Source organism: Salvelinus alpinus, chromosome 9, assembly GCF_045679555.1.
Source record: "Salvelinus alpinus chromosome 9, SLU_Salpinus.1, whole genome shotgun sequence".
In the NCBI taxonomy this organism is placed as follows: domain Eukaryota; kingdom Metazoa; phylum Chordata; class Actinopteri; order Salmoniformes; family Salmonidae; genus Salvelinus; species Salvelinus alpinus.
Window position 1 is genome coordinate 59,793,830 of NC_092094.1, and position 13,639 is coordinate 59,807,468.

Here is a 13,639-nt window from a genome sequence, read left to right on the forward strand (position 1 = left end):
ACGCACAAAAAGCTCGCTTCTCTCAAATTTTGTGCACACATTTGTTACATCCCTATTAGGGAGCATTTCTACTTTGCCAATATAATCCATCCACCTGACAGGTGTGGCATATCAAGAAGCTGATTAAACAGCATGCTCATTACACAAGTGCACCTTGTGCTGGGGACAATAAAATAATGTATTTCAATTGACTTATATGAACTGAGTAAATATGTTTTGTCAGTGTAATTTACCTAGCTCATATAAATAGCTCTTATTCATTTGTAAATTACAGTGCATGGAGAATTGTGTCATTTCTATCGGACAAAATTAAGTTCCACTTGAAACTGACAGGTTGCTTGACCTTATTCATTGTTTCATCACGAGTAAAGGTGGTGGAATCATGAGGGATTTAAGTCAAGTTCACCTCCCCCGCACCTTATTTTGTTTGATCTCCACCCCAAACAAATAACGGGTGCTATTCTCATGCTTAAGAATACACGTACAGAGAAAAGTGCATAAAAAGGGAATTACAATCCCTTAACTCGGAATTCCCCCAAACGAGGTCGATCCATGATCCTCCTCTGAGATATTAGCCTTCACTTAAAAATTCCTATATTTCTCTTAATTTTTTTTCTCTCTATCTTTGTCTTTCTCTCTCTCTTAGGGGGAGAAGTATGACGGCAGAAAAGCAGACATGTGGAGCTGTGGGGTCATCCTCTTTGCCCTATTGGTGGTGAGTGTCAACTTTCACCCTTTGAATTGAATAAACTCCATTAATCCCACAAGGGGAAATTGGATTTGGCACCAGCAAGAGACGTACAGCAACAATATGCGCTTGCATACATCAGAGTGCACTGGTGGCTGGTTCAACAAGCACAACGCATGACTTGGATTACTAGCTAATGGATTACTAATAGAATGGACTAAAATCCTGACCCCAACCTTAGATATACTAGCGCAACAACAATATCATCTGGCCACTTTGGTCCTTTCTAGCCTGATCATAGTGACTACTTTCTTTGGCCACAGTTCGCCTCCCATTCTCTCCCTGTGTTTTGGCTATAATATCCACGTCCCTCGTGATGAAACAATGAGGCGCCGACAGAGATGGCCGCCTCGCTTCGCGTTCCTAGGAAACTATGCAGTATTTTGTTTTTTTACGTGTTATTTCTTACATTGGTACCCCAGGTAATCTTAGGTTTCATTACATACAGTCGGGAGGAACTACTGAATATAAGAGCAACGTCAACTCACCACCTTTACGACCAGGAATATGACTCTCCCGAAGCGGATCCTGTGTTTTGCCTTCCACCCAGGACAATGGATCGGATCCCAGCCGGCGACCCAAAACAACGGCGCCGTAAAAGGGGCAGACGAAGCGGTCTTCTGGTCAGGCTCCGGAGACGGGCACATCGCGCACCGCTCCCGAGCATACTACTCGCCAATGTCCAGTCTCTTGACAACAAGGTTGATGAAATCCGAGCAAGGGTAGCATTCCAGAGAGACATCAGAGACTGTAACGTTCTTTGCTTCACGGAAACATGGCTCACTCGAGAGACGCTAATGGAATCGGTGCAGCCAGCTGGTTTCTTCACGCATCGCGCCGACAGAAACAAGCATCTTTCTGGTAAGAAGAGGGGCGGGGGGGTATGCCTTATGATTAACGAGACGTGGTGTGATCATAACAACATACAGGAACTCAAGTCCTTATGTTCACCTGACTTAGAATTCCTCACAATCAAATGTCGACCGCATTATCTACCAAGGGAATTCTCTTTGATTATAATCACAGCCATATATATTCCCCCCCCAAGCAGACACATCGATGGCCCTGAACGAACTTTATCTGACTCTATGTAAACTGGAAACCACACATCCTGAGGCTGCATTCATTGTAGCTGGGGATTTTAACAAGGCTAATCTGAAAACAAGACTCCCTAAATTCTATCAGCATATCGATTGTGCTACCAGGGCTGGTGAAACCCTGGATCATTGTTATTCTAACTTCCACGACGCATATAAGGCCCTCCCCCGCCCTCCTTTCGGAAAAGCTGACCACGACTCCATTTTGTTGCTTCAAGCCTACAAACAGAAACTAAAACAAGAAGCTCCCGCGCTCAGGTCTGTTCAACGCTGGTCCGACCAATCTGATTCCACGCTTCAAGACTGCTTCGATCACGTGCATTGGGATATGTTCCGCATTGCGTCCAACAACAACATTGACGAATACTCTGATTCGGTGAGCGAGTTCATTAGAAAGTACATCGGAGACGTCGTACTCACAGCAACGATTAAAACATTCCCAAACCAGAAATCGTGGATTGATGGCAGCATTCGCGCGAAACTGAAAGCGCGAACCACTGCTTTTAACCAGGGCAAGGTGACCGGAAACATGACCGAATACAAACAGTGTAGCTATTCCCTCCGCAAGGCAATCAAACAAGCTAAGTGCCAGTATAGAGACAAAGAAGAGTCGCAATTCAACAGCTCAGACACAAGAGGTATGTGGCAGGGTCTACAGTCAATCACGGATTACAAAAAGAAAACCAGCCCCGTTGCGGACCAGGATGTCTTGCTCCCAGACAGACTAAATAACTTTTTTGCTCGCTTTGAGGACAATACAGTGCCACTGACACGGCCCGCTACCAAAACCTTCGGGATCTCCTTCACTGCAGCCGAGGTGAGTAAAACATTTAAACGTGTAAACCCTCGCAAGGCTGCAGGCCCAGACGGCATTCCCAGCCTCGTCCTCAGAGCATGCGCAGACCAGCTGGCTGGTGTGTTTACGGACATATTCAATCAATCCTTATCCCAGTCTGCTGTTCCCACATGCTTCAAGAGGGCCACCATTGTTCCTGTTCCCAAGAAAGCTAAGGTAACTGAGCTAAACGACTACCGCCCTGTAGCACTCACTTCCGTCATCATGAAGTGCTTTGAGACTAGTCAAGGACCATATCACCTCCACCCTACCTGACACCCTAGACCCACTCCAATTTGCTTACCGACCCAATAGGTCCACAGACGACGCAATCGCAACCACACTGCACACTGCCCTAACCCATCTGGACAAGAGGAATACCTATGTGAGAATGCTGTTCATCGACTACAGCTCAGCATTTAACACCATAGTTAAATGGGGTCTCGACCCCGCCCTGTGCAACTGGGTACTGGACTTCCTGACGGGCCGCCCCCAGGTGGTGAGGGTAGGTAACAACATCTCCACCCCGCTGATCCTCAACACTGGGGCCCCACAAGGGTGCGTTCTGAGCCCTCTCCTGTACTCCCTGTTCACCCACGACTGCGTGGCCATGCACGCCTCCAACTCAATCATCAAGTTTGCGGACGACACTACAGTGGTAGGCTTGATTACCAACAACGACGAGACGGCCTACAGGGAGGAGGTGAGGGCCCTCGGAGTGTGGTGTCAGGAAAATAACCTCACACTCAACGTCAACAAAACAAAGGAGATGATTGTGGACTTCAGGAAACAGCAGGGGGAGCACCCCCCTATCCACATCGACGGGACAGTAGTGGAGAGGGTAGTAAGTTTTAAGTTCCTCGGCGTACACGTCACGGACAAACTGAATTGGTCCATCCACACAGACAGCGTTGTGAAGAAGGCGCAGCAGCGCCTCTTCAACCTCAGGAGGCTGAAGAAATTCGGCTTGTCACCAAAAGCACTCACCAACTTCTACAGATGCACAATCGAGAGCATCCTGTCGGGCTGTATCACCACCTGGTACGGCAACTGCTCCGCCCACAACCGTAAGAATCTCCAGAGGGTAGTGAGGTCTGCACAACGCATCACCGGGGGCAAACTACCTGCCCTCGAGGACACCTACACCACCCGATGTCACAGGAAGGCCATAAAGATCATCAAGGACAACAACCACCCGAGCCACTGCCTGTTCACCCCGCTATCATCCAGAAGGCGAGGTCAGTACAGGTGCATCAAAGCAGGGACCGAGAGACTGAAAAACAGCTTCTATCTCAAGGCCATCAGACTGTTAAACAGCCACCACTAACATTTAGTGGCTGCTGCCAACATACTGACTCAACTCCAGCCACTTTAATAATTGGAATTGATGGAAATTTATGTAAAAATGTATCACTAGCCACTTTTAACAATGCCACTTAATATAATGTTTACATACCCTACATTACTCACCTCATATGTATATGTATATACTGTACTCTATATCATCTACTGCATCTTGCCATCTTTATGTAATACATGTATCACTAGCCACTTTAAACTATGCCACTTTATGTTTATATACCCTACATTACTCATCTCATATGTATATACTGTACTCTATACCATCTACTGCATCTTGCCTATGCCGTTCTGTACCATCACTCATTCATATATCTTTATGTACATATTATTTATCCCTTTACACTTGTATGTATAAGGTAGTAGTTGTGGAATTGTTAGGTTAGATTACTCGTTGGTTATTACTGCATTGTCGGAACTAGAAGCACAAGCATTTCGCTACACTCGCATTAACATCTGCTAACCATGTGTATGTGACAAATACAATTTGATTTGATTTGAATAATGGATACCACTGTGTGTGTGTGCTTGCGTGTGCATGCATATGTGTTGGTGGGTTGGTGTGTGTGTGTGTGTGTGTGTGTGTGTGTGTGTGTGTGTGTGTGTGTGTGTGTGTGTGTGTGTGTGTGTGTGTGTGTGTGTGTGTGTGTGTGTGTGTGTGTGTGTGTGTGTGTGTGTGTGTGTGTGTGTGTGTGTGTGTGTGTGTGTGTGTGTGTGTGTGTGTGTGTGTGTGTGTGTGTGTGTGTGTGTGTGTGTGTGTGTGTGTGCATTCATGCATGTGTTACACCAGGCCACTTAAACAAAGAACGACAATTGCCGATGCATCTTCTAAGTCCCGTTCTCTTTCTATTCACATATGATTTGGTTTGTCATTATCTTGATCAATTTCTTTACTTTCCACCTTCCAAACCAAGTTTATTTCCATTTGTTTGAGCGTAAATAAATGCTCTCTCTCTTGTCGAGCTGTGTTTAATCTGGGCTCCCTCTGTCCTGTTGTTGGCTCGGAGAGCACCATTTATTGGATTGGATGAGACACTCTCATTCCCCTGCAGTTAGGCTTTATTCAGATATTGTGTTACACAAGTCTTCCCCATCTCTGTCTTTCTCTCTCTCCGTCCTTCCTCCTCTCGCTCGTATTCTTGACGTTCCTGTTGTTTCATCGAATAACCACATCTGCAGGGTGTCGGTCCGTCTTGATAAACGACTGTGCGTGTTAAAGTAAGGAGGAGGAAAGAGCGAGAAGGCAGAGTCATTATTAACACTGCAGCCCTCTTCTCTGTTTACCCGTTTATTATTTATTTAGCATCACGTTGGAGGGCAAATCTCACTAATTGGAGTGTTGCTGCATCGTGTCAGAAACTCAAGTTGTTTTTGTTTTGGGGAGTCTTGTTATTTTATTGCCTTGCCATTGCTTGATCTTTTTGATGAACTCTCAGCCGTTGTGTTCGAAGTTAACACGTGTTTGGTCTGATGGCAACTTTGCCTCCCTCTACTTCTCTCTTCCCCCTGTCTCTCCCCCTACCCCCTTTCTGGTCCCTTCCACCCTTCCAGGGTGCCCTTCCATTTGATGATGACAATCTGAGGAACCTGCTGGAGAAGGTGAAGCTGGGAGTGTTCCACATGCCCCACTTCATACCCCCAGACTGTCAGAACCTCCTCCGGGGCATGATCGAGGTAGACGCCACCAAACGGCTAACGGTCAGTTAAATGCTTGGTTGTTTAGACAATGGGCTGAGAGAGATTTTTTTGCTTTGGCCTAATGATTTTGCTGCCACAATAGGTCAGCAACCTTACACAACGAACATGGGATTAGCACAGCATCAGCTGCAGAGCAATTTCAGGGGTTACAGGCATTTCTAACCAAGGTCTTCATCTCAAGGCCCCCACACCGGCCCATTTTTTCCCCCTTGAAACCCCCACTATTAGATAATGGCCATTCTGGGCCAAAAAAGCTAACAAACTATTATAACAGCCCACTTGGCTAAAGAGGGACCATCCCATCTGGCATTTGCCAGAACTACCCTTTGGCCAGTCTGTGCCTGAGGGGTTAGCTGCCTTGATTAAGGGCACAGTGACATTGAATGGTACCTGGGAACAGGGACCAGTAGCCCTCTGGTTGTCAGTTCAGTTCCCGCTGTTTTTCACTCAGCCCAGGGCTTGAAGCAGCAATCCCCCCGGCTATTGTTCCACCTCTCTAACCTCTAGGCTACCCTACCACCCCACGCTTGGCTCGGAGGGAAACATGATGCCAGTAGTCGTTCACTAAATTTGCTAATACAACCTTCATTCTGCCAAGCACACCTTCTTTATAGTCATGCAGCTCCACATCTGTACTTAGAGGAATAAAAGTACAGATGCAGGGTTCAAGCAGGGTTCATACAGACTATGGCAAGTCAAATTCAAGGACTTTCAGGAACTTTTTCAACCACGTAATTGTCATTCTCAAGGACCCCAACCTCAATATCATTTATATAATTCTACAGGTTAAAAAAACGGGTTATTTTGGAGGGAAAGGATTTGTATGGAAATCCAAGTTGAAGCCAACATTAGATGTTGTAGTCTTCATAATAACCACCCATGGTTTTAACGCAACAGAGTAGCTCAAGACTAAATTGAAGCGGTGGAAAACAAACGAAAGTGGCTACATCTATCACAAAAACGGATATAAAATGAAATCACAGATAATTAAAAGGTAGCGGGAGAACTTGTAAATTGGCTACAATAATTTAATACAAGGACTTTTCAAGCACCAAATTGAGAAAATGTCTGATTTTCAAGGTAGGCCTATTCCAGTGCTTGAATTTCTGAGCTCCAAATTCAAGTTTAATTAGGCTACTTCAAGCCCCTGGTATTGTTTACAATTGCTGCTGTAACATGGAAAACAAAATGCATTTGTCATGTTATTTCATTGCCAGGTCATATTGTGAATAAGTCCACTGCGCTATGTAATTTGTTGTCATTGTATGCAGAATAATTTATAGGAATAGCGTTGAGTGTTGCACAATAGTCTACCCTACACAATTGTACACAGTAGACTCGATGTCCAATCCCAGGCACAAAAACATATGAAAACATGAACCCATTACCTTGATGCCTTATCTGTTAAATCTGACTAGACCCTGCTGTAAATCAAGCAGACACCAACAGATGATCAACATCAATTCACACTGAGTGTAAAAAACATTAAGGATACCTTCCTACTATTGAGTTGCCCCCCCCCCCCCCCCCACCCCCTTTCCCTCAGAACAGCCTGAATTCGTTGGGGCATGGACTCTACATGTTGAAAGTGTTCCATAGGAATGCTGGCCAGTGTTGACTCTAGTGCTTCCCACAGTTGTGTCAAGTTGGCTGGATGTCCTTTGGGTGGTGCACACACACACACTCACACCGCTCAGCCCAGTCAAAACTGTTCGCTGCTCTGGCACCCCAATGGTGGAACAAACTCCCTCACGACGCCAGGTCAGCGGAGTCAATCACCACCTTCCGGAGACACCTGAAACCCCACCTCTTTAAGGAATACCTAGGATAGGATAAAGTAATCCTTCTAAACCCCCCCCCCTTAAAAGAGTTAGATGCACTATTGTAAAGTGGTTGTTCCACTGGATATCATAAGGTGAATGCACCAATTTGTAAGTCGCTCTGGATAAGAGCGTCTGCTAAATGACTTAAATGTAAATGTAAATGTAAATGTAAATGTGGTGAACCATTCTTGATACACAATCGAAACTATTGAGTGTGAAAAACCCACTAGCATAGCAGTTCTTGACACAAACTGGTGTGCCTGACACCTGCTACTGTCACTGCACAAGGCGAGACCCAAATGCAGACACAGGAGGCAGATGGTTGGAGTCTTACAATGATTATTAATCCAAAGGGGTAGGCAAGAGGGTAGTCCAGGAGGTACAGAGTGGCAGACAGGCTCGTGGTCAAGGCAGGAAGAATGGTCAGGCAGGAGGGAACAAAGTCCAGAAACAGGCAAGCGTCAAAACCAGGAGGACTAGAAAAAGGAGAATGCAAAAAGTAGGAGAACGGGAAAACCGCTGGTTGACTTGGAAACACACAAGACGAACTGGGACAGAAAGACAGGACACACAGATCCCTATGTGTCCTGTCTTTCTGTCCCAGAACGACACCGGGGAAAATAAGCGACACCTGGAGGGGGTGGAGACAATCACAAGGACAGCTGTAACAGATCAGGGCGTGGCAGCTACCACACACCGTTCAAAGGCAGTTAAATATTTTATCTGCCCATTCACCCTCTGAATGGCACACATACACAGTCATTGTCTCAATTGTCTCAAGGTTTAAAAATCATTCCTTAACCTGTCTTCTAGCCTTCGTCTACTCTGATTGAAGTGGATTTAACAATTGAAATCATTAAGGGATCGTAGCTTTCACCTGGATTCACCTGGTCAGTCTATGTAATGGAAAGAGCTGGTGTACTGAAGGTTTTGTACACTCAGTGCAGGTTTTGAATCTCCCCTTATATCTTAATATAATGACATTACATTTTTTGGGAGATTACTATCAATAACTCATCAACAGCTGTAACAAGTTGTCCAGCGTAGGAAATCCTCACTGGCACCCTAGTTTATATAAGACCCATGAGCCCTTTTTTCTCACCCTTGGTTGTCACGTTCAGCCTGCTCACAGAGATGCAGATGACGCCACGAAAGAGTCACCCGGCTCCCAGTGTTTTAGTATTGGGGAGGTGTGTATGTGCGTGCACGTGTGTGTTTGTATGTACAGTGCGTTAGGAAAGTATTCAGACCCTTTGACTTTTTCCACATTTTGTAACTTTACAGCCTTAAGCTTATTAAAAAAAAATCTCATCAATCTATACACAATACCCCAAAATGACAAAGCAAAAACAGGGTTTTATAAATGTTTGTTAATATACAGTACCAGTCAAATATTTTTTACTATTTTCTACATTGTAGAATATTAGTGAAGACATCAAAACAATGAAATAACATATGGAATCATGGTGGAATCACCAAAGAAGTGTCAAACAAATACAAATATATTTGATATTCTTCAAAGTTGCCACCCTTTGCCTAAAAGACTTTAGGGGCCTGTTTGGCAAACTCCAAGCGGTCTGTCATGTGCCTTTTACTGAGGAGTGTCTTCCATCTGGCCCGCTCTACCATAAAGGCCTGATTGGTGGAATGCTGCAGAGATGGTTGTCCTTCTGGAAGGTTCTCCCATCTCCACAGAGGAACTCTAGAGCTCTGTCAGAGTGACTAACATACACTGTCAACTGCACTGTCCAATCAATTGAATTTACCACAGGTGGACTCCAATCAAGTTATAGAAACATCTCAAGGATGATCAATGGAAACAGGAAACCTGAGCTCATTTTCGAATCTTATAGCAAGGGTCTGAATACTTATGTAAATACGGTGGGGGGGGGGGGGGCTAAAATTTCTACAAACCTGTTTTCGCTTTGTCATTATGGGGTATTGTGTATAGATTGCTGAGGATTTTTCTTTATTCAATGCATTTTAGAATGAGGCTGTAAAGTAACAAAATGTGGAAAAAGTCAAGGGGGCTGAATTCTTTCCGAAGGGACTGTACATATGGTATGCCACAATAGAAACCACAAGAAAATAGAAATTAAGGCATTGCGAGCACCAGCCAGAAAATGTGCCATGGGGAAAAATATCTGCATACTTGATCTAAGGAAACACTGCTGAAGTGTTTGGGCTCTCATCAAAGTGAGAATTTTGTCCTGCTCAGTAAAGCCTCAAACATAAATTGTCCTCAACAGTAAAATGGGCTACTTCTATGTCAATTAATGAGGCGGTACACACCTCAAGTCAAACTGTTGTTAGAAAATAAAAAACATTGTAGAACTTGTTAGAGAAAAATGTGTTGAAACATAGCCCATAGACATTTAGCAGGCAGTGTGTCTTGGTTTGAGGGTGGATCGGGTTAACTGTCCTGTTGCGTAAAAATCACATTTTGGAACAGTGAGCGCAATCTGTCATCACGCGCATAACAAAACGTGCACTGGGAGCGACAGTTAGAGATACTTGGAACTCACACGTGAACAAGTTAAATATACAAAAAAATGCAAATAATATACTTCAAATATGACTCTTCTAGTATGTCTTAAGTATACTATAAATATACTATCATTACACTTCAACACACTTATTAAAACTGTACTTTATATGAATTATTTTTTCTTTTAGTATACTATAAATATTCTATCATCAGCCTTCAATACACTTATTTACAGTCTTTTAGTAGTATAGTCATTGATTGAAGCTCCGTGTTAAATTCAAATCTCCCTATCATCATATCTAGGTCAATATGACACCAATCTCAAGGAAAATTCTTAAATCATCTTGATTGGAGGTACACAACACACTCCCCTCCCTTCTTGAGCAGTCTGGCTGTTACCGAGAACCACATACCGGATTTTTGAACAGGGTTGTTAGCAATTGATTTTTAAGAGTAGTTCTTGCTTATTTCTACCTACCTTATTTCTACCTAGCTCAATTCTAGACATTGGATAAAAACTAGTTCATTATATGACCGTTGCCGGATTTACTACATTTGTAGGTGCACCAGTTTTTATGAAATGTATAATTTATCGCTCCCACATGCACATTCCTGTCAGTTAAGAAACAACAATGTGCTACCTTTTGGTTGCATTTATGACAATGCTAACATCTTTTTTTCAGCATAATCTCAGAGTTCTAATCCCAGGTTGGTTGCTCAGCAACAACACAGCTGCTTGCACCATGCTGCCAGTCATAAGAAGTTAATCAATAAATGCAAACAAATATATTTTGATTAGCTAAGTAGCTAACTAGCTAACATTACATAGCTAACATTATCTTGCTTCTACAGTCCATCAGGCGGAAGTCATCATGTGTAAACTGTTGATCTAAACACTTGTGTGTAATCGGAGCACAAACAAGTATTCACAAATAAACTATCAATCGTCCTTGGCTGCTATGATAACCAATTAACTTTAGCTAGCTAAGTAATCTTAGCCAAAGTATGATTCTAATGTTAGCTAACATGTACTCTATCTAAGTTGATGTGCCACAAAAGATCATACATTCTTACACACAACGTATCTAGTTAGTTATGTTAAGTTTAAAACAACCTAACTTTGGGAAACTTCCATGCTACTCATGTTCATTTGTATTCCCCCTGCCAAGCTACGGTAAGATGAGGTAGTTAGAAATCAGACAGTTAGGATAAACACTGCGCTACATTTCCTCAAAGAACAACCAAGACCACATAAACCATAGCAGAGAAAACCAATTGTTTTGTTAAGAAACAGTAAGCTACCACATATAGTAAATGGTTGAATCCCAAACACACATGTAAACAGAACTACAGTTGTGCATGCTAGCTAGCATCAATTTACCAGACTCGACTGACAGGATAAAAACTTTTTTTTTTTTTAAATCACCTTTATTTAACCAGGTAAGCTAGTTGAGAACAAGTTCTCATTTACCACTGCGACCTGGCCAATATAAAGCAAAGCAGTGCGACAGAAACAACAACACAGTTACACATGGAATAAACAAGCGTACAGTCAATAACACAATAGAAAAAAAGAAAGTCTATATACAGTGTGTGCAAATGGCAGGAGGAGGTAAGGCAGTAAATAGGCCATAGTAGCAAAGTAATTACAATTTGGCAGATTAACACTGGAGTGATAGATGAGCAGATGATGATGAGCAGATGATGGTGTGTAAGTAGTGATACTGGTGTGCAAAAGAGCAGCAAAGTAAATAAAAACAATATGGGGAAGAGGTAGGTAGATTGGGTGGGCTATTTACATATGGACTATGTACAGCTGCAGCGATTAGTTAGCTGCTCAGATAATTGATGTTTAAAGTTAGTGAGGGGAATGTAAGTCTCCAGCTTCAGCGATTTTTGCAATTTGTTCCAGTCACTGGTAGCAGAGAACTGGAAGGAAAGGCGGCCAAAGGAGGTGTTGGCTTTGGGGATGACCAGTGAGATATACCTGCTGGAACGCGTGCTACGGGTGGATGTTGTTATCGTGACCAGTGAGCTGAGATAAGGCAGAGCTTTACCTAGCATAGACTTATAGATGACCTGGAGCCAGTGGGTCTTGCGACGAATATGTAGCGAGGGCCAGCCGACTAGAGCATACAGGTCGCAGTGGTGGGTGGTATAAGGCGCTTTGGTAACTTAACGGATGGCACTGTGATAGACTACATCCAATTTGCTGAGTAGAGTATTGGAAGCTATTTTGGAGATGACATCGCCGAAGTCAAGGATCGGTAGGATAGTCAGTTTTACTAGGGTAAGTTTGGCGGCATGAGTGAAGGAGGCTTTGCTGCGAAATAGAAAGCCGATTCTAGATTTAATTTTGGATTAGAGATGTTTATATGAGTCTGGAAGGAGAGTTTACAGTCTCGCTCGACACCTAGGTATTTGTAGTTGTCCATGTAAGTCAGAACCGTCCAGAGTAGTGATGCTAGTCGGGCGGGCGAGTGCGGGCAGCGAACGGTTGAAGAGCATGCATTTGGTTTTGCTAGCGTTTAAGAGCAGTTGGAGGCCACAGAAGGAGTGTTGTATGGCATTGAACCTCGTTTGGAGATTAGTTAACTTCTTATGGCTGCAGTCCCGGTAACGGGACCGATATGACAACAGCCAGTCCAAGTGCAGGGCGCCAAATTCAAAACAACATAAATCTCATAATTAAAATTCCTCAGACATTCATGTGTTTTATATCATTTTAAAGGTAATCATGTTGTTGGTCCCGTGTGGCTCAGTTGGTAGAGCATGGCGCTTGCAACGCCAGGGTTGTGGGTTCATTCCCCACGGGGGGACCAGGATGAATATGTATGAACTTTCCAATTTGTAAGTCGCTCTGGATAAGAGCGTCTGCTAAATGACTTAAATGTAAATGTAAATGTTGTTAATCCCACCAAAGTGTCCGATTTCAAATAGGCTTTTCAGCGAAAGCACTACAAACGATTATGTTAGGTCACCACAATAATCACAGCCATTTTTTCCAGCTAAAGATAGCTTTACAAAAACCAGAATAGAGATAAAATGAATCACTAACCTTCGATTCTTTTCATCAGATGACACTCATAGGACTTCATGTTACACAATACATGCATGTTTTGTTTGATTAAATTCATATTTATATAAAAAAATCTGAGTTTACATTGAGGCGACAAGATTCACTAAATGCAAAAACATCAAGTGACTTTGCATAGCCCATCGTTTCAACAGAAATACTCATCATAAATATAGATGATAATACACATTGATACATTTATACACATTGAATTATAGATATACCTCTCCTTAATAAAACCGCTATGTCAGATTTCAAAAAAACTTTACGGAAAAAGAAATGCACGCTATAATCTGAGACGGCGCTCAAAAATAGCATACCACAGCTGCAAAGATGGCGTCACCATAAACACAAAAATACATGATAAATATTCCATTACCTTTGATGATCTACATCAGAAAGCACACCAGGAATCCCAGGTCCACAATAAATGTTTGTTTTGTTCGAAAAAAACGTTATTTATGTCCAAATACCTTCTTTTGTTAGCGCGTCTGGTTTACATATCCACACGCTAA

The 13,639-nt window shown here is 43.1% G+C and overlaps 1 protein-coding gene across 5 annotated transcripts in view; it reads left to right on the top strand.

The window, feature by feature from the left end:
* brsk2a (BR serine/threonine kinase 2a) overlaps positions 1–13,639 on the top strand; it is a 463,611-nt gene that overhangs the window by 368,031 nt on the left and 81,941 nt on the right. For all 5 annotated transcript variants that reach the window (XM_071326834.1, XM_071326833.1, XM_071326836.1 and 2 more), the window contains exons 7-8: positions 647–715; positions 5,591–5,737. In XM_071326834.1, coding sequence (XP_071182935.1) covers positions 647–715; positions 5,591–5,737 — 216 coding nt within the window. The remainder of the gene's footprint in view (positions 1–646; positions 716–5,590; positions 5,738–13,639) is intronic.